General features: G+C 38.9%; 1 protein-coding gene, 2 long non-coding RNA genes and 1 pseudogene across 3 annotated transcripts in view; 2 read left to right on the forward strand and 2 right to left on the reverse strand.

The window, feature by feature from the left end:
* AVEN (apoptosis and caspase activation inhibitor) overlaps nucleotides 1-25,321 on the forward strand; it is a 191,339-nt gene that overhangs the window by 158,060 nt on the left and 7,958 nt on the right. Inside the window, exon 4 of the mRNA XM_081510787.1 lies at nucleotides 23,788-23,858. Coding sequence (XP_081366913.1) covers nucleotides 23,788-23,858 — 71 coding nt within the window. The remainder of the gene's footprint in view (nucleotides 1-23,787; nucleotides 23,859-25,321) is intronic.
* On the reverse strand, nucleotides 3,264-7,549 carry LOC145512729 (uncharacterized). Its single transcript, XR_014058698.1, has 2 exons — nucleotides 4,852-7,549; nucleotides 3,264-4,060 (listed from the first exon to the last, which is right to left on the reverse strand). It is a non-coding gene; the product is annotated as an uncharacterized LOC145512729 (long non-coding RNA).
* Nucleotides 3,884-12,855, forward strand: LOC145512730 (uncharacterized). Its single transcript, XR_014058699.1, has 2 exons — nucleotides 3,884-7,554; nucleotides 11,887-12,855. It is a non-coding gene; the product is annotated as an uncharacterized LOC145512730 (long non-coding RNA).
* LOC145512434 (heterogeneous nuclear ribonucleoprotein A1-like) lies at nucleotides 19,447-19,990 on the reverse strand (annotated as a pseudogene).

A 25,321-nucleotide genomic window follows, 5' to 3' on the forward strand; every position in this document is an offset into this window, starting at 1 on the left:
ATTATCTGGGTCGTGAAGATCTGTTTTGTACAGTTCTTCTGTGTATTCTTGCCACCTCTTCTTAATATCTTCTGCTTCTGTTAGGTCCATACCATTTCTGTCCTTTTTTGTGCTCATCTTTGCATGAAATGTTCTCGTGGTAGCTCTAATTTTCTTGAAGAGATCTCTTGCCTTTCCCATTCTATTGTTTTCCTCTATTTCTTTGCACTGACCACTGAGAAAGGCTTTCTTCTCTCTCCTTGCTATTTTTTGGAATTCTGCATTCAAATGGGTATATCTTTCCTTTTCTCCTTTGCTTTTCGCTTCCCTTCTTTTCCCAGCTATTTGTAAGGCCTCCTCAGACAGCCATTTTGCTTTTTTGCATTTCTTTTCCATGGGGATTGTCTTGATCCCTGTCTCCTGTATAATGTCATGAACCTGCATCCATAGTTCATCAGGCACTCTGTCTATCAGATATAGTCCCTTAAATCTATTTCTCACTTCCACTGTATAGTCATAAGGGATTTGATTTAGGTCATACCTGAATGGTCTAGTGGTTTTCTCCAGTTTCTTCAATTTAAGTCTGAATTTGGCAATAAGGAGTTCATGATCTGAGCCACAGTCAGCTCCCGGTCTTGTTTTTGCTGACTGTATAGAGCTTCTCCATCTTTGGCTGCAAAGAATATAATCAGTGTGATTTCGGTGTCGACCATCTGGTGATGTCCACGTGTAGAGTCTTCTCTTGTGTTGTTGAAAGAGGGTGTTTGCTATGACCAGTGCGTTCTCTTGGCCAAACTCTATTAGCCTTTGCCCTGCTTCATTCTGTACTCCAAGGCCAAATTTGCCTGTTACTCCAGGTGTTTCTTGACTTCCTACTTTTGTATTCCAGTCCCCTATAATGAAAAGCACATCTTTTTTGGGTGTTACTTCTAAAAGGTCTTGTAGGTCTTCATAGAACCATTCAACTTCAGCTTCTTCAGCCTTAGTGGTTGGGGCATAGACTTGGATTACTGTGATACTGAATGGTTTGCCTCGGAAATGAACAGAGATCATTCTGTTGCTTTTGAGACTGCATCCTAATACTGCATTTTGGATTCTTTTGTTGACTATGATGGCTACTCCATTTCTTCTAAGGGGTTCCTGCCCACAGTAGTAGATATAATGGTCATCTGAGTTAAATGATTAAGTACCATTAAAATATATGTGTGTGTATAATTGTGAGCAAATTTGGTTATGTTACTGTAAATGAGTTATGCAGATGAGCAAGGTGAATATGAGGCTGATTTGGTCATTGGAACATCACGACAATTGGTGGGTGAATTTTGAGATTGTCTTTCCCTCTTGTTCCAGAATAATTTTCTGGCATGATGATAAATTATATACTGATATTTGATGTAGAGCTATTTCTAGGTTAAAAAAAAAAAGAAATTTAATATTTTGCATTTATATTTTTCTTTTTATTGTGATACATAAATATTTTACAGTGTGTTTTTTTTTTTAACATCAGTGTTCTGTAAAGTACTTTGAATGCCTTGGAACAATGCCAGTTCTTTCTACAGGTCTCATAATTTAGGCTCAACATTTGATATCTGGCAGTAGATGATTGGTCTTTGAAGGCAATTACTTATTCAGGTGGAATTTCTAACCTTCACTTTTTTATTCACTCTCATTCAAGAAATTCATTACAGTACAAAGCAAATGTGAGCTTTCAAACGATCACCGTACTGGCTATTACTCTTTCCATTTTATTTAACTCTTATGGTCCCATGGCAAAAGATTTTTCTTTTTGTTGTTTATCTTTCCAAAATTGGTACAGGAAATTTAGCCTGAGTGACATTTTTGGGAGAGCCCTGGTAGCGCTTGGCTTTAGGGGGCACAAATATCTCAGGATGGAGCAGCATCATAATATCTGCTTACTGCTCGATGATTATGTTGACATCAACTAAAATTACAAAACATTTGTTGTCTGCCAGTGGTGACTGTGCATAGGTCATTTAATCCTCATAATCCTGCTAAACTGAGAACTATCATTATCTTCAGTTGACAGGAAGTGGAGGCACAGAAAGTATCAGCAACTCCCTTAAAGACATGCAGCCACTAAATAGTGAGGCCAGGGTTCAAACTCAAGACAGTCTGACTTCAGAGACTAATTACTTAACCAGAAAGGCATGTATACTTTGATTTACCAAAATAATTTTCTCTTAAATTAACACCCCCAATTTTGTTCACTTTAATTCTTTGATATCTTTCTGTCTTTTTCCTCTTCCTTGAAAATTATAAGAATTTGACTTGGTATCCTTAAGGTTGATTTCATTTTTTCCCCTTAGCATCCAGTCCTTTACCTTTAAAAGTATCATTGACTTCTTCATGGTATAGTATGGTGTCATTGAATCTGTCAGGCAAACCTTTATTTGTTTAAAACATTGTGAAATTAAAAAAATTGATCTTAAACTTTCAGATGTATGCTTTGTGAATTTCCTCTTGTATTCACAACATCCAGTTACCATATCCCTTGTCCGCAGTGTTGGTGTTGTATGATCATTGGGTCTGACACTCTGGAGTCCGATAAGACTTACACGTTATCCGTTACCTGGTGCTGGCAGCATTGTTGAAAGACCTCTCTCAGGCTGATGTTTCATCTGTGGATTCTTGTCCAGGTTCTGGGCAGCAGGAGCAGTTGAAGATACGTTCTTAGCTCTGGTTCTTAGCATCAGAGCAAACACATCATCTTGGATCTTGCTTGTACAAGATCATGTGGCCTTGTGTGCCACACATGTTGTGATTCATAGTCCTTGATGGGCAGACCTGCTTTGAGAACTTTGGAAAGTCTTCATAGGAGAGTCCTCCTTTTATGTTGATGGCCTCCTGTATAATGCTGCTCTCTGCCGTTTTATTTTGGGATCTGTGGCATGGCTATTTTTTTCTTCACGTTGATGGCTAGCGTATATTTTGATGTAGTTTGTGAGTATTCATTACGTAAGTGCACCATTGTGAAGCCAGCCTACTGTGGTCTTCATGCCATTTGGGGATCACAGGCCCAGCAACCAACCCAAGAAAAGCAAAAACTAACTGTGTTAATCAACCAAGTTCACAGAGAGATTTTAGTTAAAAATAACAAAACATAGGTAAACTACATAATCCAGTCTTTCTCTAGAGATAGAAATTTACTTGAAGGGCTTTACATCTATAAATAGAATTATTAGCTTTTAAATGTTACTAGTATTGAAAAAAACTCTAGTTCTTATTTGGCAGGAAGATGGACCTCTCTAAAAAAGAAGCCAAAGGAAAGCAATGCCAGAATTTATTACCTTTAAACAGTTTAAAACATATATTGGGTTTAGAAACACTGACATTTCAAATCAGTTTTTCCCTTATTCTCCACCATAAGAGAGAAAACCTTAACATATTCTCCTGAAAGGGAGAGGGGGGTGATAGAAATTGAAATTTTATTTTGTAGCAAAATACCACCTTACAAGTCAATTTCAATTCTGACATAAAGACTTTTAGTGGGATTATAGCTTCACAATAACAGCTGTAAATATATATGCACTTAATAGGTATCATTCACTAAAATTTGAGAGCACAAAAGGATGCTTAGTACAATTTATTGGAAACAGCTACGTGGAGTAGGAAGAGGTTTAGGTTCCCTTCAGTGTCAGAATCCCTGGATTCGTGTGAGAAAAGAAGTCCATACATCACGTTTAGGCAAGGAGAAGAAAGGATCAGACTTGTAAACCCTAAGGTGGTGTGTGTATTGGAATGGGGCCCCATATGTGGTGGGTGCATGCACCCTTTCTTTTCTTTCCACATGTGAATTCTGCAGGAGCAAGTCATGCCATTCTGTGAGCCCACAAAGCAGCCAGCCTGGAGCATGGACCAAAGAACCTCAAACAGCTTATAATTCCCCCTTTAGAAATCTCAGTTTAATTTTGTACCAGTTTTTGAAATTTCCTTGGACAGAATTCTTCTGAATTTGCCCTGTGCATGCATCTGCTTCTCTTTGTATTCCACGTCTTAGATAACCAAGGTGGGAGAGTGGCATGGAAGGTGACACTTGCCTTTTCTCTTTTTGCTACCTCTTCTGTTTGGGAAACAAAATGAGTTCAAAACTGGTTACAAATACAGGCCTTCCTTGACTTACAATGAAGTTACGTAAGCTGAAAGTTTGTATATTAAGTGCAAAATGCATTGAATACACTAACCTACTGATCATCATAGCTTAGCCTCGCCCATCTTAAACATGCTCAGAACACTTAACATTAGCCCACAGTTGGGCAAAGTCATCTAACACAAAGCCTGTTTTGTAAATAAAGTGTTGAACGTCTCATGTAATTTATTGAATACTGTACTGAAAGTGGAAAACAGAATGATTGTGTGGGTACAGAATGGATTTAAGTGTTTTTGTCATTTACTCTCACGATTATGTGGTAGATTGGGAGCTGTGGCTCATTGCCACTGCCCAGCATCACCAAAGAGTATCAGTGTATCACTAGCCTGGGGTAAAGATCAAAATTCAAAGTATGGTCCCTACTTAATCTATATGGCTTTAGCACCATCAGAAAGTCAAAAAATCATAAGTTGAACCATCATAAGTTGGAGACTGTCTGTATACAGTCATTTCCCTGGCTGCTCATGATCTAATCTGTTCTCATCTGAATAAAAGTTCATTGTCAGTGACGTCCTGGATTTTATGTGATGTTATTATTGATGGCCATATAGGTTGTGCATTATTATCAATCACTTCTGTTTTTGTAAAACTTTCCCCTTCTAATGGAAGCTTATCTTAATTTCACTACTAAATGGTATTACTGATGAGCAACTTTAGGATATGCTTCTTTCCTAAAAATTTCAGGCAAACATAGGGATACTTACCTTCAGTCCAGATAACTCTAAAAGCCCAACATTATGCCTTCATCTGAAATTGAATTCTGTCCTTATACATTTCAATTAATTTTTTCTGATTTAAAAAGCATCCTTCCAAAAAATTGAATTTCAGTCTGATCAAGCTTCTAGTTCTAGCTTCCAGTTTATAGGAGATACAAGGAATAAAAGAATAGATTAGACAATAATATGAGAGTACCAATCGGCAAAATATAGGAAGTGAAAAGGCCAAGAGGTCAGATGCTCAGATTTCCTCAACAAAAAAGCTATGAATACTAAAAAGATTTAAGAGACAAATCAACTGAATGTATTGTGGGGAATTTATTTGGGTTATGGTTTGAATGCATTAACTATAAAAAAACATTCTTCCACCTCTCCCCCTCCTAAGAGAAACCTAAAACATTTTATGGGTATACTTAAATATTATCTATGTGTTTGATAATGTTATTCTTTAACTACTGCTGTTTTACATATGATATTATTCCTATGTTATTAAGAGACCTTATACTTTAGAGGCGTATACAAAAGTTTAAAAAAAAAGCATGCTATTTGGTTAATACCCGGAAAGCCCCAGGTGGGACTGTATTTGCAGATACCAGTGGTGAAAGCATATGGGCCTTTAACTTGCTGAATTCTGCCCAGTGGCATCTCCTGGAAACACAGCAAACATGAAATGGAGCAAAGTTGGTTAATTATGTCAAAAATAATTCCTGAAACTTGTCAAATGGAATTTAGTAAACAGATTCATTCCACTGGCACCTTGTCTAAAGTTTGTTACAGTTTTGTGTTAAAAAGATTTATAAGATATTTCTTGCTTTAAAAAATCAAAACACAAACCCAACATTTACTACCCCTGCCCTACTTTTAAAACATGAGAGACATATTAATGATTTAGAGAGACTAATAGTTCATTTATGCAGGTTCCATTTTGAGCTTTGAAGCCTTGAAAAGACATTGCTACTTTTCACAGTACCCATGAAAATAAAAATATTTAATCTGAGTATATAATAAAACACAAACATGATCATCAAATCAGGAACACTTTAGAGTTAGCATCCAAACAACAGATGTTTCTTTATAGATAATCCACCAATATTTCTACCATTGAACAATAAACATATTCTGAAAAGTGTTAAGTAAAGCTTTTGGAAATTCAGTCACTTTTTAAATATGTCAAGGAATCTCAGTATCTCTGAATCCATTCATGAATCTGATATATTTGTTAAGTCCTTTGGTAAAAATCAATAAATAATAGTCAAACTTACCAAGTTACTTTCTTATAACTTTGACTTTTTGTATATCAGATATTCTTAAAACTCAGCACTCTGTCTTTTAGGTATGGAATGGAAACTTTAGATAAAAGCAAGCCAAGTATACTCTAAGGCAGCTGTAAATAATGAGAATCAACATCAACACTACTGACCTTCTTAAACAAATCCACCCAATACAAGGTAATTTGTGACTTTCCAATACAAGTAGCACATAAATAATGCCAGGACCCCAAAAGTACCCATCAAAATTTGTTCAGTAAAAACAAATACTAAGGCTTCCAAGTATTCCATTTGCATTTCTGGCTTCATAGTTCTGCACCCAGCTATCGTCAAAATATGTAGTGGCCATCTATGTGAAGAACAAAACAGCCATGAGATGGATTCCACAGTAAAATGATGGACTGGAAGAGGCTGGAAGTTAAATGTCATCAAAACATAGGCTGAGATTCATATTTAAGAGTTGCATCAGGAAAGGTGCTGAGCAAAACAACTGGTCTTAAATAGCTCAAGTCTGGGAGACAGGGTTCAGAAGCCAGCGCCAGGCAACACCGGGGCTAGAATCTGTGAGTAAGAGGAACTGAGAACCGGAAGGCTAAACACTGCCTCTCTGCCACTCTGGAACAGGCAACAGGGATTTATCACGTTATGAAGTGTGTACTCCCCAATTTCATTCTCTCATATTTCCTCTCCCTTCTGTCACTGACAATGTGAAGGTCTGCCTTCCAGATTAGTGACTCTGGATATTAAATAGGAAAGTGGCATGTTCTTAAGCATGGAGATTTTTCTGTGCCCAAACTTCATAGTGGTCCCACCAAATTTTTCCCTGAGCTAATTACTAGTTAGGATAGCTTGCCAAATCCCTTAGCATCATATTTACATTTCTGCTTCTCAGACATGGCTGGGGGAGAAGACGTGTAGCCATGGTAACGTTAATGAGGACAATTATTATCCTATGCAAAGAGAACTTTTCTATCTTCCACCTTCTTTGTTTTGAAGGCGATAATTTGACAGACCCTGCTATTTTATTTAAAAAATTGTTTTTACTCTTTTGTGTTGTCTTATTAATCTGTAAATGGTAAGGGTAATTGTCCTTGAGAATTAGTATGAGAATTAGGGTGGATACTCATGTAAAATGTGTTTAACAGGTAAGAATTAGGATGTGTTGAATTTCACTAAGCCTGGTTATTATTGTGGAATATAATGTTAAACACTGGAACCTGATACCTGGTTGGACAATGTTGAGTCACATAAAGAATATGACCCAGCCTCTCTTCAGCCTTGTCTTGCCTCTTCACCCTTCACCATGCTTGAGCCACACTGGCCTGCCTTCTACTGCTCCAATGGCCAAAATTCCTTCTGTCTTGAGGCCTCTGCTCATGGGTTTCCTCTGGGGAGATGTTGCCTTATCGAACTCATTCCTGGTGTACCCAAGAGGTAGAAATAAGAGAATTTTAAAAAGAAAAGCAAGGATCTGAGACATGAAGTTAATCAGAACTAACTTCTACAGGTTCTACATTGCCTACATGAGTTGACCTCAAAAAAAGTATATTGAGGAAGCAACCTAAATGTCCATCGACAGAGGAATGGATAGGTACATATATACAACGGAATATTACTCAGCCATAAAAAGCAACAAAATTGGGTCATTTGTAGTGATGTGGATGAACCTAGGGTCTGTCATAAAGAAAAAAACAAATATATTAACATGTATATATGGAATATAGAAAAATGATATAGATGAACCTGTTTGTAAGGCAGGAATAGAGACACAAAAGTAGAGAATGGACTTGTAGACACGGCGGGGAGGGGAAGGAGAAGTTGGTACAAATTAAGAGAGTAGCATTGACGTATATAAACTACCATGTGTAAAATAGATAGTGGGAAACTGCTGTGTAGCACAGGGAGCTCAGCTCAGTGCTCTGTGATGACCTAGAGGGTGGGATGGGGGGTTGGGTTGGGTAGGGGGGAGATGTGCATGTGTGTGTATATATATGTGTGTGTGTATGGGGAGGGATATACGTGAATATATATATATATAACTGATTCATGTTGTACAACAGAAACTAACACAACATTATAAAGCAGTGAGTGAGTGAAAGTTGCTCAGTCGTGTCCGACTCTTTGTGACCCCATGGACTATATACTCCTTGGAATTCTCCAGGCCAGGATACTGGAGTGGGAAACCGTTCCCTTCTCCAGGGGATCTTCCCAACCCAGGGATCGAACACAGGTCTCCCGCATTGCAGGCGGATTCTTTACCAGCTGAGCTGCAAAGGAAGCCCATAAAGCAGTTATCCTCCAATTTAAAAAAAACAGTATATTGACTAATGGTCTTCTGTCTTCAGCTTGGTATTGTTTGTGCTTACTAGAGTTGCCCAGTTGGAGATTTTATGAAGAATATTGTGCTGGTGAGCAGTGAATTCTTATATGATTTAAGACGTTACAGAATCTTAAATGAAAATAGAAGCTAGAAGGAGAGAAAAGACCAGTCAGTAGCTAAAGATATGGATGTGAATTTGGATTTTATACTATGAAGATGTGAATTAGTATCAGAAAGATGATTTCAATGAACTGAGCTGATATATAGTAAGAAAATGATGAAACAAATCAAAGCTAATAGGTAAGACTTCTTTATCCTTTAATATATAAGTTTCTGGCCTACATTTAGCCAGTAAACTACAAATTGAAAGTCATCTCATATTCCTGATAGAAAGTGGTTCAGACATTTTCTCTCACAAATGCACAGTTTTCTCTGAGGGCATCATCCAATGTCTGCTTCATCATGGGATTACAGTATTTGGGTATTTTAATTATTTAACATTTACCTTGATGGAGAACTTTTAATTGCAAGAGGAAAACTTTGGCAGATTAAGTTAGAAAATACTCTGTTTGAGAGGTGTAAGTGGTAACAGGGATAGATTGACTTTCAAAAAAAAAGTACCCAGTATAGTAAAAGAAAATTAAATAGTAGGGAGGAATGGATGATGGGCCAGGAAATTCAGGGAAGTTTTGACTCTACTGTGGGACCAGGTTGCTGGGAGTTTTGCAGTGACCTTTGGAAAGGAGAGTGTCATTGTTCTTGTGGGACTGTGCTTTTTCTGTCCTGCACTGAAGTGGGTGCAGACATGTGCTTGAATCTGAGTGGCATCCTACAAATACAGGCTGCCTTCTAGATAATGATGATTTGGCATTGATCTGGCTTTTCTTTCTCCACTACTCCCTCTGGAAGTGAATTGTATGTTGTTGCACGATTGCTAATGAGATTAGGGGGCAGTCTACTCCTTGAGTGATTAGACCTGGAACCTTAGATTATATGTATGATGGTTTCATTAGCTGTGATAACCAACAGAGTCAACATTTTGGGTGTCAGATAAATAAAAAAGCCTAAGCAAAGATATAGGTGGACCGGATCTTTTTTGAGGAAATTAATGAAATTAACTTGTTAATAACAAGTGAGTTATTTTATGTGAATGTATGTTTAAAACAAAGGGAGAGTGCAAACCCTTCTAAAGCTTTGGAAAAGGAATTTAAATTTCCTTTTCTTCTTTCTGTTTGTTGATTTTCCTGTAGTTTCCTCTTGTCTTGTTCAATTCAAGATTTGAGAGCAAGTAGACCAGGGAGTAAGTCTTCTCTATTTATATTGTTTGCATCCAGTTGTGTTTGCAGAGAAGGCAGTGGCAACCCACTCCAGTACTCTTGCCTGGAAAATCCTATGGACGGAGGAGCCTGGTAGGCTGCAGTCCATGGGGTCGCGAAGAGTCGGACATGACTGAGCGACTTCACTTTCACTTTTTACTTTCATGCATTGGAGAAGGAAATGGAAACCCACTCCAATGTTCTTGCCTGGAGAATCCCAGGGCCGGCGGAGCCTGGTGGGCTGCTGTCTATGGGGTCGCACAGAGTCGGAATGACTGAAGTGACTTAGCAGCAGCAGCAGTTGTGTTTGACACGACTGTGCTGAAAAATGTATGAAAGAATGAAAAAAATAAATTTAATGAATGATTTTTTCCTCTTAAAGTCATTGTTATTTAACATCACAGTATGCTCATTTTCCCTGAGAATGGCAGTAAACAGTATTAATTTTGGATTATACTGGAAACTAGAATTTATCCCACTTTTACTTCATAACCTGGAGAAGGGAATGGCCACCCACTCCAGTATTCTTGCCTGGAGAATTCCATGGACAGAGGAGCCTGACAGGCTATAGTCCATGGGGTTGCAAAGAATCAGACGCGACTGAGCGACTGATACTTTCACTTTTCACTTACTTCATAACATAATTGGGAAAAAGTTGAAAGGCACATATTGTCTAAAATTAAATTTGGATATTATAAGAATTTCACTGAAATCATTGGAGGCAACTCATACTTTGGTGCACACAATCACTAACTAGCAGCTGACTCTTATTAATGACCTCTTGAGTAGGACCTTCTGGTAGTTTTTTCACAGATTGCAGTTGCTTCCCTACCTCATGTGCATTCTCCCTTTTTAACTCAAAGCTCCCTGATTGTTATCTGAACACATAGCCACTGGGGAAGAAATTAATTATCCAGCCTTCCTTGTGGCTTGATAAAGGGATAGATACAGTTCTAGCTGAAGGAGAAAGAGTGGAAATGTTCTGTGGTAGCTTCTGGGAAAACCTAAGCAGACGGCTGCTGCATGCCTTTTGCCTCTTTTTCTCCAACTTTTCATCCATCTTGCTGTGTAGAATTTTGCTGGGATAGTACTACTGAACTAAGTGTGTGGACTCTGCTCAGACCCCAACCTGGCCAAGGCTGTTCCTCTGCCTTGGTGGTAAAAGGTTCTTTTTCTGTTTGGGTTTCTGTAGCCAAATAATAAAACCAAAGCTGAGACTGTTGCAGCACAAGCTTTGTTCAGTGGCTGAAGAACGGAGAAGCAGGAGCTTCGTTCACAGATGGAATTCTTGGCCAGGTGATGAGAGGCACTTGATTTAAAGAGTTAAAGACAAAGACGAGGGGTGGTGGCTAATGATGGGGAAATATATGCATTAGTCTAAAGGGAAGGGGCAGGGCTTTAGAGGAAGTGGAGTGCCTCTCCCTTTTTATCCATTTTTGGTCCTTGATGTCCAGTCCCGGCTGTGGTAGGTATGTTATTTAATATGCTAATATAGTAAAATCCACATATAATGAGACTCTGAGTCTTTTGGAGGTCAGATTCATTGCCATCTTGGTTCCAGCTGGTTCTGTCTGGTTTTTGTTTTCCTTGTGGCTTTCTTTCTTATCTCTGGACCCTGTGACTTAAACATTTATGTTAATGCCTGTTAAAGGTGGGGGTTGACAGGTTTTGCCTTTTCATACAGTTCTTGGGGTTCTCAAGGCAAGAATACTGAAGTGGTTTGCCACTCTCTTCTCCAGTGGACCACGTTTTGTCAGAACTCTCCATCATGACCCATCCATCTTGGGTGGCCCTACACGGTGAAAAGAACAGTGACCCCACAAGAGATTGACCCAGACTTGCCCACGAGTGTCCAAGAGTCTCCAGCAGGGGCGTGGGTTGGCGGTGGCCTGCTGCAGGGTCGGGGGCACTGAGTGGGGCAGTATGTGCACAGGACCTTTTGAAGGAGGTCACCATTATCTTCATTACCTCCACCATAGTTTGGCCTCAGGTCAAACAACAGGGAGGGAACACAGCCCCACCCATCAACAGAAAATTGGATTAAAGATTTACTGAGCATGGCCCCACCTATCAGAATAAGACCCAGTTTCCCCCTCAGTTGACTTCCCTGGTGGCTCAGATGGTAAAGCGTCTGCCTACAATGCAGAAGACCCGGGTTCAGTCCCTGGGTCGGGAAGATCTACTGGAGAAGGAAATAGCAACCCACTCCAGTATTCTTGCCTGGAAAATCCCATGGATGGAGGAGCCTGGTAGACTACAGTCCATAGGGTTGCAAAGAGTCGGACATGACTGAGTGACTTCTTTCAGTTTTCTGTTCACTTTCCCCCTCAGTCAGTCTCTCCCATGAGGAAGCTTCCATAAGCCTCTTATCCATATCCATCAGAGCACAGACAGAATGAAAACCACAATCACGGAAAACTCATCAAACTGATCACGTGGACCACAGCCTTGTCTAACTCAGTGAAACTGTGTGCACAAGGTTTTGTTTGTGCCCTTCAAGAGTCTGTTTCCCCAGCCCTGTGTAAGTTCCAGCATCCGGTCCCATCACTTTATGGCAAATAGATGGGGAAATAATGGAAACAGTGACAGACTTTATTTTTATGGGCTTCAAAATCACTGCAGATGATGACTGCAGCCATGAAATTCAAAGACGCTTGCTCCTTGGAAGAAAAGCTATGACCAACCTAGACAGCATATTAAAAAGCAGAGACCTTACTTTGCCAACAAAGTAGTCTAAGCTGTGGTTTTTCCATTAGTCACATATGGATGTGAGAGTTGGACTGTAAATAAAGCTGAGCACTGAAGAATTGATGCTTTTGAAGTGTGTTGTTGGAGAAGACTCTTGAGAGTCCCTTAGACTGCAAGGAAATTCAACCAGTCCATCCTAAAGGAAATCAGTCCTGAATACTCATTGGAAGGACTGGTGCTGAAGTTGAAATTCCAATACTTTGGCCACCTGAAAAGACCCTGATGCTGGGAAAGACTGAAGGTGGGAGGAGAAGGGGACTGCAGAGGATGAGATAGTTGGATGGCATCATCGACTCAATGGACATGAGTTTGAGCAAGCTCCAGGAGTTGGTGATGGACAGGGAATCCTGGCATGCTTCAGCCCATGGAGTCACAAAGAGTCAGACAGGATTGAGCAACTAAACTAAACCTACAGATTTTGAGTGAGGATCTGGTGTCAGCTCTGGCAGCAGCAGCAGGCATTCTGGTCATCATCTGGGATCATGGCAAGAAGTGCTTCCATAGGAATAGCAGACCAATGAGCTGGAGGGAGCATGGGCCTCCATCCCAGCCTTTGACTGCCTAAGTTTCAACTTCATTTAGTTGAAAGAAATAGAACCTTTTATCTTGTTTGCTGCATGTTGCTCTGCTTGCAAAGTTGCTTCAGTTGTGCCCAACTCTGCAGCTCCATGGACTGTAGACCACCAGGCTTGTCTGTCCATGGGATTCTCCAGGCAAGAACACTGGAGTGGGTCACCATGCCCTCCTCCAGGGGAATCTTCCCAACCTGGGGATTGAACCCAGTTCTCTTGCATTGTGGGTGAATTCTTTACTGTCTCAGCCACCAGGGAAGCCCTAAAATGAAGTACTCATCCAGAAATGGTCGAACCCTTGTCTCAGGCATCTCCTGCGTTGGCAAGCAGTCTCTTTACCACTAGTGCCATCTGCAGAGGCAGGGGAGGAGGAGAATAAATGTAGCTGTGCATTCTGACTTGCCATAGTTTGATAACAAGCCAGCTCCCTGTCTTCTTGGTATCTTCAGAAAGGCTGTCTGAAGCTGCTGTCTCCCCACTCTCTGTTTGGAAGAAAGTATTTGGTGGGAGCTGGGAGCTGGTGGACGGTCAGGGACAGCAAGTCTCCAGCACTTTTAGGTTGGTCAACTGAAGATGTTATGAAGTTCATCCCATGATAGCTCAGCTGTGACACTCAAGTCCCAGTATAGAAGGCAGTAGGATACTGGTCTGGGCTCCAGGAAGGCACTGGCAGGGAAGACCTCAAGGGACCCAAGGGACTAGGACCAATTGCTTCTGATCTTCATGGTCTTTCCAAGCCCCTCTCTTTGTAGCAACAGTGGGGGCTTTATCTTATTAAAGCCAAAATTTTTCAGGTTTCATTACATGCAGCCAGACATCATCCTCACTGATGCACTGTTTTACTACAGATCAGTTCTAGGATCTTATGTCTTCATTGTTCATCTGAGGAATAGTCTTCATATTCTTTGATTTATTTGGCCTTGTCTGAACATTTACTCTCATCTTCGAGTTCTGTACCAGAGGTTGATGTTGGCCTGGTTTCTGAAAACAGTGGATCTGAGATATTTTACTAAATTGTCTACTGTGGAACAGGGTTAATATGGAATATTTGCCAACTGTTTTGGGGAAAACAAGCTAGATTCTAAATTCCAGAATGTCAGCATCATCCTTTGCTCATAAAGGCTAGAACCCTTCTGTGGTACCTGAGTATATTTGACTTTTCCTTCAATGTCTCCATGCAGATGGGGAAAGCACCTTTATAGGGGCATTGGGAAGATAGGCACATCCTCTTATGTAGTGCTCAATATGGATATTTGATGCTCAGGGGCCTTTGGGGCCCCAAACCTGGTGAGAAAGCTAATTATAGGTCACTGTTGAGCTGGAGGAGAGAGTTTTCTAACTTTCTCATTCTTTTGCCTCAACCTAACTTTTAAAATTCGTCACTGTAGTGGCTTTTATAGTCTTTCTCACAAAGACCAAAGTGTTAGCTGTTGCTTTGTTTTAGGGTAAATACCGAAGTGCTTGACCTGTGAATCTGTTCATAGAAAGACTCATTAGTGGAAGCTAGAAATTGAGGGTGGCAAGGACTTTTTTACATCCTGATAGACTGAACTGTGGATCATCTCTGGATTGATCTGTGTCAGTGTGTGGATTTGGGATCTACCTTGCCTTTCCAAATATGTTGTGTCTCACAGACTTGAGCTAGAGAAATTCAGAGAGAAGAAGGGTATGTTCCATTTTCTATAGCAGCCATGATGTTGACCATTGGGACATAGTGTCTTTCTATGAAGATTGTGAACTTGTCAGCCTATAAAGTTGTTTGTGATTTCCCATAGACATGGTGTCCTGATTGAGGGCATATTCTGATGGAGGAGGTAAAGGAAGGTGATCACAATAAAGAAGAGCCAGGAAAATGGAGCTTAAAATGAAGTGCATGTGTGCCTAGGTGCTCAGTCGTGTCCAACTCTTTGCAACACCTTGGACTGCAGACCTCTAGGCTCCTCTGTTCATGGGGATTCTCCAGGCAAGAATACAGGAGTGGATTGCCATACCCTCCTCCAGGGGATCTTCCCAACCTGGGGACTGAACCCAGGTCTCTCACATTGCAGGCAGATTCTTTACTGTCTGAGCCACCAGGGAAGCCCTAAAATGAAGTACTCATCCAGAAATAGTGCTACATTCCTCTTGCTTTCCTTAGTTGATTTCCAAATGGACATACCACAAGGGTCTGGGCCAGTTTGATAAGGAAAAGATCCAGATACCTAGGATAGATGTCTGTTATGGGAATTGCCACTCTCAAATCATTGGGCACATTTTCCATCTTCCACATTTGCTTTTTAGATACATCTGATCTGTATTTTTGAAACTGCAAGTCTTCTAGGTTTCTTTGCCCAGATAAAGATTGTGTCTGAACTTTTACTGGTTATGTTAAGTTCTTTTACATGAGTTAAAGTTCTTTTATGCTGATGTGGCTGAAAGGGTAAGCCTAACATTCAAAGCTGTCTTATCTATGACTAGAGAGTACATTTTTTGATAGCATGTTGGTATTGTGGAAGTCTAGCAAGTTTGGTGTCCACTTTGTCACTGATCCTAAAATTTGTGTTAGACTAGTTGGAGAAGTCAGGCAGAGTGAGCATCCTGGGTAAGGCGATGGTTGGTGTATCACCTTTATTTCTCTGATGCTACTGCTGTTAGAATACTTAGAGGTCTATAAAAATACTCTTATTTTTTGAAGTACTTATTTACAGGAACCCCTGAAATGATTCCTAAAGCGAGGAATTCTGTTTTTGAATTTGGATTTTCATATCTTCAAATATTGTCAACATATCAATAGTAGTGTATCAAATGTCACTACTCAGTAAATGAAATATTTATTGAGTATATTTTTTCCTAGGGAACTCAGATGGCTGAGAAGACTAGTAGAAATAGTGGAAAGAGCTTTGTTATTAATACTTATAGGTATAATAACGAATGTTAGGAGTCAAGGTCTTAGTGTCCAGTCATTAACTGGTTAGTCAGGCCATTGAGCCTCTCTAAGTTTCTTTATTGTTCTAGAAAGTGAGGGTTAGAACGAATGACACCTAGTGTTTCAGCTCTTGAAGTCTATGGATGTTTTGTCTTAAATGCATTCTGAAAAGGTCGTTGCCCTTAAGAAGTTTCAGCTTTTTTCTAGATTTCCTTCTTTTGTTTGGCTCAGTTCCAAAGTAACACTTGCTTATTGTCTACAAAGGAAAATTCAACTGGAAAATATATTATAGAGAAAGGATAAGTCCCCTTCAACCCTGCCCTCTGAGAGAGAACCATTCTTAAAATATATATAACCATCTTGGCTTATTTCTATGCATGTATTTGTATTTTTATGATATGTACACATATGTATGTGCATATATAGCATGTGCATATATGTGTATACATGTGTGTGTATTATTCATACTGTACTAAAACTTGATTTTTTTCATGAAACAATTGAGATGATGGGCATCTTTCCATGGCAGTACATACAAAGCTATATTATTTTTTTAATTGAAGTATAATTGATATGTAACATTAGTTTCAACTGTACAATATCATGACTCAGTATTTGTATATACTGCAAAGTGATCACCACAATACGTCTAGTTAACATCCATCATCATACATAATTACAGTTTTATTTTTCTTGTGATGAGAACTTTTAGATCTACTCTTAGCAAGTTTCAGTTATGCAGTACAGTGTTAACTATAGTCACCATGATGTACATACATTATATAAACTACTGTATTTTTAAAAAATGAACTTATAAAATGTCATTAATTGACTATTGTATACACATTAAATATGCATTCTGGTCAAAATGTCAAGTGTTGAATCATATTCAGCTGAAGCTAAAGCTAAATATCACTGTTATAGAACGGATGTACTGAAATACATGAAAAAAACCTGAAATTTCAAATAAAATTAAAAATTGATTATGAAAGTTTTTAGTGGCCAGATTTAATTTTGACCATATAGAGGCATTCTCATTTCTTACCACTGTCTGCTGTTAGATTGTTCCTATAGTCACTGTACCATCCTACACATTTGTGATACTCAATAGACGTTAGTTTGGCTGAGGTAGGTGGAGGAGAACAATACTATTTGGTTAGTTCTGTCAGAATAGAATACTGTTGAGGGTAATGGTACTCCTCACAATTGTCCTTTCTAAGAGTAACTGGATAAAAACTAGGTAATAGACTAGATGAAGATTTATCTCCTCATTAACTGCTAGACGTGGAGATTTGTGTGATCATGAGTTTCATTGATGGAATCCTCCAAATTGAGGCATTGTGCACTGCCCTTTCCCCCATATTCTTTTCCATTATGGCTTTACACAGTGTTGAATATGGTTCTCTGTGCTATAGAGTAGGAATTTGTTGTTTATTTTGCATATAGTAGTTTGTATCTGCTGACCCCAAGCTCCTAATTTATGCTCCCCCAGCCCTTTCCTCTTTGATAACCACGAGTCTGTTCTCTGTCTGAGTCTGTTTCTATAAATAAGTGTATTTGTATTATTTTTTTTAAAGAGCCCACATGTAAGTGGTATGGTATTTGTCTTTCTCTGACTGACTTCTCTTAGTATAATAATCTTTAGGTCCATCCATGTTGCTGCAAATGGCATTATTTCATTCTTTTTATGGCTCAGTAATATATAATACATACATGCACCATATCTTCTCAATCCATTCATCTGTCAGTGGACTTTTAGGTTGCTTCCATGTCTTGGCTGTTGAAAATAGTGCTGCTGTGAACACTGAGGTTTATGTATCTTTTTGAATTAGAGTTTTCTCCAGATGTATTTCCTGGAGTGGGATTGCTGGATCATATGGTAGATCTACTTTTAGTTTTTTTTGTTTTTTTTTTAATATACTTTTTTATTGAAGGATAATTGCTTTACAGAATTTTGTTGCTTTCTGTCAAACCTCTGAATCATCCATAGGTATACAAATATCCCCTCCCTTTTGAACCTCCCTCCCACCTCCCTCTCCATTCCACCCCTCCAGGTTGTTACAGAGCCCCTGTCTGAGTTTCTTAGCCATACAACAAATTCCCGTTGGCTGTCTAGTTTACATATAGTAATGTAAATTTCCATGTTACTCTTTCCATACATCTCACCCTCTCCTTCCCTCTCCCCATGTCCACAAGTCTATTCTCCATGTCATGTTTTTTTGTAGACATTTTGATGATGGCCATTCTGACCAGTTTGAGGTGATATCTCATTGTAGTTTTGATTCACATCTCTAATTAGTGAATTAGAGTGACGTTGAGCATCGTTTCATGTGTTTGTTAGCCATCTGTATGTCTTCTTTGGAGAAATGTCTCTTTAGGTCTTTTTCCTACTTTTTGATTGTGTTGTTTGTTTTTCTGGTCTTGCGTTGTATGAGCTGCTTATAAATTTTGGAAATTAATCCTTTGTCACTTCTTTCATTTGCTAGTATTTTCTCCCATTCTGAGAGTTGTCTTTTCACCTTGCTTATAGTATCCTTTGCTGTGCAAAAGCTTTTAAGTTTAATCAGGTCCCACTTGTTTACTTTTGTTTTTATTTCCATTACTCTAGGAGGTAATTTTAGTTTTTAAGGAGCCTCTATACTGTTTTCCAGAGTGGCTATACCAACTTACATTCTCACCAACAGTGTAGGAAGGTTCCCTTATCTCCACCCCTTTTCCAGCATTTAATATTTATAGTTTTTTTAAAGACATATTAATTCAGCATGTGATCAGACTGTTGTTATATTTAACAATCAACAGCATTGGTGCAAAAAGAAAATCTACATTAAAACTCTTTGTTGGAATGCTTTACACTTTCCATAGAACAGAAACTAAAATAACCTGTTATACAATTAATCACAAGTACAGTCCTCGAGTTTTTTGCCCATACGCATGAGTAGTGTCTAAAACATGTCTTCTTTGGCAGCGAGGCCCTGCCACCACTGTGCTTGGCTGAGTTCACAAATCTGTAGCTTCCCTGTCACTTCTCTCCCTCTCCTCTCCTGCTAAGCTTTGTTTCCTGGCAGTAATTAAAGCCTTCTGCTGCTGCCATAGCTACTGCTGCTGGAACCCCCATAGCCACCTTGGTTTCGTTGGTTTGGCAAAGTATTGGCCTCCACCACTATAAGGGCCAGAACTTCTGCTTACAGTTTTCTCCTTTCATGTCCAAAATTTGAAGATTGATTGTAATTGCCAAAATCACTGTAGCTTCTGCCACCTCCAAAATTGCTTCTGTCAGTACCAAATCAATTGTAACTATATCCACCACCACCACAGCTGCCACCAAATCCACCTCAGCCACTGAAGTTTCCTCCACAAACAAAGTTGTCATTCCCATCAAGACCACCTTCACAACCACCGCCAAAGTTTCCAAGCCACTTAGACCTCTTCGGCTGGATGAAGCACTAGCCATCTCTTACCTAGATAGGGTTTTCCTTGCTTCACAGTTGTAGCCATTCATAGTGTGGTATTTCTGAATGACAGTCTTGTCTACGGAATCATGGGCATCAAAGGTCACAAAAGCAAAGCCTCTCTTTTTGCCACTTAGCCATGATTTCACCCACTTCAATTTCCCCATATTATTCAAAATAATCTCTTGTGTTATGTTCTTCAGTGTCTTCTTTAATGCCACCAACAAAAATCTTTTTCACAGTTAAGTGAGCACCAGGTCTTTGAGTATCTTCTCTTGAGATGGCCCTCTTCAGTTCCACAACTCTTGTGTCCACCTTGTGTGGCCTTGCCTTCTTGGCCGCATCCACCTCCTCCATATTGGCACATGTGACAAACTCGAAGCCTCTAGAACACTTGGTGTTTGGATCCCTCAATACCACACAGTCTGTGAGCATTCCCCATTGCTCAAAATGGCTCCTCAGACTCTCATCAGTTGTTTCAAAGCCCAGTCCACCAAGGAAGAGCTTCCATAGCTGTTCAGGCTCTTTGAGAGACTCTGACCTAGACATGACGACAGTGGGGCAGGGAGAGACTTCAGTGGTGCTTACCTGACAGTGTCCACAGGCTGAAAGGCTGTGGACTTTCTCATGATGGCCATTCTGATTAGTGCGGGTGATATCTCATTGTAGTTTTGATTTGCATTTCTCTAATAATTAGTGATGTTGAATATCTTTTCATGTGCATTGCTTGAAATGTTCTTTCTGATTCAGAAAGAATACCTAAGATCACATATACCTAACTTTCTAACATTTCTTTTTGCTGCTTTTTGCAATTAATTGATTGGAAAAAAAAATCCGTCATTAATTTTGTCTCCAGAAATGTGGCAGTAGAACGATGTTGTTTGAATTTCAAGAGACACAGAATTGTTTCCGTATCACCTGTATCTCAGCTTTTATTGCATTACACCACTTCAGCTTTGTTGGAATAGAATGGGACTTTCATAACGTAGGAAAAATGTGAACTCTCAGGGTGCATAAGTTTTGTTTAAATCCTTCTTTTCCCCCTCCTCCCATCTTCAGCAGATTGTAGTGAATAAATTACTTTGTAATAAATAATTGTTGGATTTAGCAGGCCTTCTATTTTGCTATTGTTATCTGCAAAGTAGAATATTATGGAATTTTGTTGCTGTTGTTCAAGCAGCCTATATAATAAACACTAGCTGCAAAGTAGAGTATTACGGAATTTTGTTGCTGTTATTCAAGCACCTTATGTAATAAACACTAACTTGTCTCCATCTTGTTGGAGAATACGGTGTAAGTAAACAGTAAGGCAGTTCCACAACCTCTTATACATTCATGAAATTAGTCTTTGAAGAAAGAGAAGGAAGAAAGTGCTATACTCGCTTTATGCTTTCTGGTTCTGTTCATTATGCTGTGCTATAATTACTTTCTGAACACTCAGCTGGTGAGTGTCCAAAACTTTGAATGCTTATGAATCCTAAGACACATTTCACCATGTTTATTCCATGTCAACAACAGTTGGCTTTCCCTGTTCTTCACTGGGTTCCATTCTGTACTTCTTCATTCTGATTCATACTGTTATTGTGAGAGACAGGAACTCTCTAAACCAGAGAGTAAAGCAGGAGCAGAATTGAATGCATTGTGAATGCATCACACTTTCTTATTTAAAAGCAGTCCAAAAGTCTGATGTACAAGATACAGGAGTAACACATTTACTAATACCACCATTGTTTTGTACGTCTCGATATAAGAAGATGAGTTTTGGTAACATGTTTTCTGGAAGTACTCTTGATTCTAGGAGTTATAATTTTGACAAATCTGGACACACTCATCTTTAGTGAGAGAATTAGAGAGATTGACATTCTTTTTGTTGAAGATTAATTGACTGTAGGTATGTGGGTTTATTTCTTGGCACTCTGTTTTTGTATAATACCATTACCATACTCTTTTGATTATTGTAGCTTTGTATTACAGTATTGTCTGAAGTCTAAGAGCATTGTGCCTCCTGCTTTTCTTCCATCAGGATTGCTTTAGTAACTTGGGGTCTTTTATGGTTCCATGTAAGATGTTCTTTAATAGTCCTTTAACCAGCTTATTTTTTTAAGATTAGCCTCTATGTGCTTTATTATTAGGATTTTAAAATTGTGTTGTTTTGAAGTTTGATTACAGTAAACAAGAAGTGCTTAAAAATCTTATTTTTATCAAACAGTTTCTTTTCTTTGTATTTTTTATGTGAGTATTTGGTATCAATCAAGAATGACTTCTTGGTCAGAAAGAAAATTACAATACTATATCACTTATATGTGGAATCTAAAACATGATACAAATGAACTTATTTACAAAACAGAAACAGACTCACAGACATAGAAATCAAACTTACAGTTACAAGAGGGGGAAGAGGTTGGGAAGGGATAAATTAATAGTTTGGGATTAGCGGATACAACAGATGGTTGGATGGCATCACCAACTTGACGGACGTGAGTTTGAGCAAGCTCCGGGAGTTGGTGATGGACAGGGAAGCCTGGCATGCTGCAGTCCATGAGGTTGCAAAGATTTGGACACGACTGAGCAACTGAACTGATGACTGATGATATCTAGTACTGATTACATGTTATAGGATCTATGCAGTCATAGGATCATTTTTAATATAGAAGTTCACGAATGTCAAAAGTAACACTATTTCATAAAACATTCAGCTGTTCAACCAAGTTTAAAAAATCTACCAGATTGATTTTTTATTTATTCATGATTCATTTCATATATACATATTAGCCACTTGCATTTCTTATTCTCACCCCCTTTCCTGCTTTCCTACTAGGTGGTTTTGTTCTGGTTAATTTGCAGAAGTTCTTTATATGTAAAAGATAGGCTCTTTGCCTATATGTGCTACAAATGTTTATCACCAGCAAATATGATTGTATGACTGCTACATGTTGGGTATTTTTAAAGGTTTTTTTTGGTAACCTTTCTATAGTCCTTTTAAAATACCAATATTGCACAAATATTTATGAAGTGTCCACATATAATCACAATACATATATGTACACATGCACTTATATATCCACATGCACAGACAAGACCTTATTAATTCACATCCTTTATATCATACTTTTGGGGGATCAAATTGATTTGCTAGTGACTAAGGATTGTGATTTTACCCTTTCTCATGATAAAGACTGATGTTCTTGGTCTGTTTTACCTTGAACTTGATCTTGTCAAGTGTTAGATGCTGGAGGTTTTATCTTTGTCTCTTTAATTTGGAATTTTATCTTTTGTCTCTTTAATTTGGAATTCTTCACTTCTTTACTTCTAACTTAAAAGAGGGGGAAAAGAATGGATTCTATGGTTAAATAACCTGAGAGATATCATAGGAGGAAGTGGGCCTGTACCTGAGTCTTGAAATATAAATAGGATATGAATGGGTAGAATTGTGTGGGTTTTTCAGACAAGGGAGAAGGATTAAAAGAGAAATGAGGATAGGATAGAAAATGAAATATGTTCAAAATGTGAAAAGAGGCTGACTCTGGAGCAGAAAGTCTGAAGAAATAGGAAGTAAATGTACATTAATGAGGTAGGACCATATTTTGGAGGATCCCAAAAGCTAGGTAGAGAAATAATTCTTTGCTTATAAATTGGCTATCCCTAATGCAAATAATCAGGTAAGTACACATTTACAAAATAAGCCTTATGTCAGGCTCCTTGTGCAGAATCATCTGTCAAGCTTGTTTATCTTGATTCATTTTCCTTTATTCTGAGAGCTCATGTTCATTCCAACCATGCGTCATGATTCACATTGACGAATCTAAGGCACATCCTTTGGGTTTTATCTTGCATCTGACATTCTAACCAGGTGATTTTTGGAGTGATGGTTGAGGTTGGTAACCTCACTTCAAAGAGATATTTTAAGTCGTCATATTATGGGTCAGTCGAGACTTGCTTTCCTTCAGTTCTGATTTTCTCCTTCCTTTTCTACTTGCCTACCCCCAAAATCATACATATAAATTTCCTTGCATACATTATGCAGAGAGATGAAAATATGCTTGAAATGGGTAGATGGCCGTGTCTGCAGGCCTGGACTGTTTAGTTGTTTCTCAAGTGTGTAGGATGGTGGCTTATTGAGAGTTGAATAAAACAATGAATACAGCTGTCAACAATATTTTCAAGTGCCCCCTACACACAGGTTGCTGTGGAAAGATGTGGACTGGGACCTTCTATCAAAGGGTATCACCAAGTTTGGGACGGTCAGCTCTTCAGAAACGGCACTTTTCCTTCCAAAGGGAAATTTAGAGAACTGAGTGTTCGCCTTTGGCTTTGATATAAAAGTGTATGTTTTTTTCTATTCCCAGGGGACTCCTTCGCACAGTTCCGGTTTGCTGAGGAAAAAGAGTGGGATGGTGAAGCTTCATGCCCCAAACAGGTAAGGCGAAGCTTTGTGTTGAATGTGGGTTGGCTCTTCTCAAGGATAAAGACCAGTATCTTTTGCACTGTTGATTAGACGGAGTCTTCACATAGAGAAGAGTCTAGTACTTCATGTACAGTTCAGCCTCAGTTACCTAAATTGCTCAGAAAGTTTTCAGGGAGCTTAAATTTTACAAGTTCTTGGAGCTGGAGTTGACCTTCATACCAGGCCCCTGTGTGAACTCCTCATACAGTTCATCTGTGACTATAGTTCATACAGACTGGGTTGCAGGGCCGAAGATTATGGTTATGATTTTGAGTGGATTGCCTTGCCATTTGGCCTTCCACTTTTTCCCTTTCTGTGAAAATTCCTCTTAGAATTAGTTGAGAATTCGGTTTTTTTCTCCTACACTGTTTTTGGTATTACGTAAGAGAATCCTTACCTTCATAGTTTTAAATAACTCTTTTATCTATAATTAGCAGAAAACTATAAAATAAGAACAAGTATCATAGTCTTTCAATGAATCCATAAAACCCACACACTTTATTTTCTTTGTATTCCTGCCATATTTTCTTCCTAAAGGAGTTTTGATGATTCTCCAAGCAGGATTTCACTGATTGTTTTCATATGAGAGATGACAGGTATTCTCACCCTTTAAAAATGCACAGAGAATGAATGAGTGATGGTTTGGCATATGCTCCCCAACCCCAGGGCTAGAGCATACTGTCTGATACAGTGAGCAGACAGTCCGCCCCACAGCTTCAGACAGGAGACCGAGCTGCAGACCTGATGGGTAAGGTGTGGTCCCTTCCTCCCCATTCTGCTGTCAGCTCAGTACACACACACAGTAGGTGACCTGTACTCCCAGATGGGCTGGTGTTATGTTCAGTTGTTTGGGATGGACATAGAGTTTTCAGAAAGACAGAGGGGAGGGAAGTGACTAGTGAAATAACTGCCTGTCACTTTACAAACAGTACGTATTACAACATAGAAAAAGTTGGAAATGAAAAATATTTGTTTTTCTTGAGTCTGTTTGGGATGTGCCTGAGTATGGTTTAGAGTTGTAGGACAAGTTAACAACAGATAAACGGAAGAATTTAGTGAAAGCCAAATAAATGGCTTGCATTTCAACTCCTTCGAACCATGTTGTGTAAAGGAGAACATTTTAGTTATCTTGAAATTTTCAGATAATTCTAAGGTTCTTCATTCATCAAAACACTGAGCACTTGTTCTTTATTATATATTTTATTAGATGCCCCTTATTCAAAAATGAATAAGACAAACTTCATGCTTGTTCACCACCCTAGGCCCCTTGCCTTAGCATAGTGGTAGATGACATGTGGTAGATGATCAATAAATATTTAGATGATCAATGAAAAAGAATGCAACATAAGATAATTGGTATAATAAATGAACATAATATGGTGGGAGAAATCTGCTTTGGACTGGCAGTGATTGAGAATAGGAGCATGGGATGAAGA

Source organism: Giraffa tippelskirchi, chromosome 7 (genome assembly GCF_054371585.1).
Source record: "Giraffa tippelskirchi isolate mGirTip1 chromosome 7, T2T-mGirTip1v1.2.pri, whole genome shotgun sequence".
Classification (NCBI taxonomy): domain Eukaryota; kingdom Metazoa; phylum Chordata; class Mammalia; order Artiodactyla; family Giraffidae; genus Giraffa; species Giraffa tippelskirchi.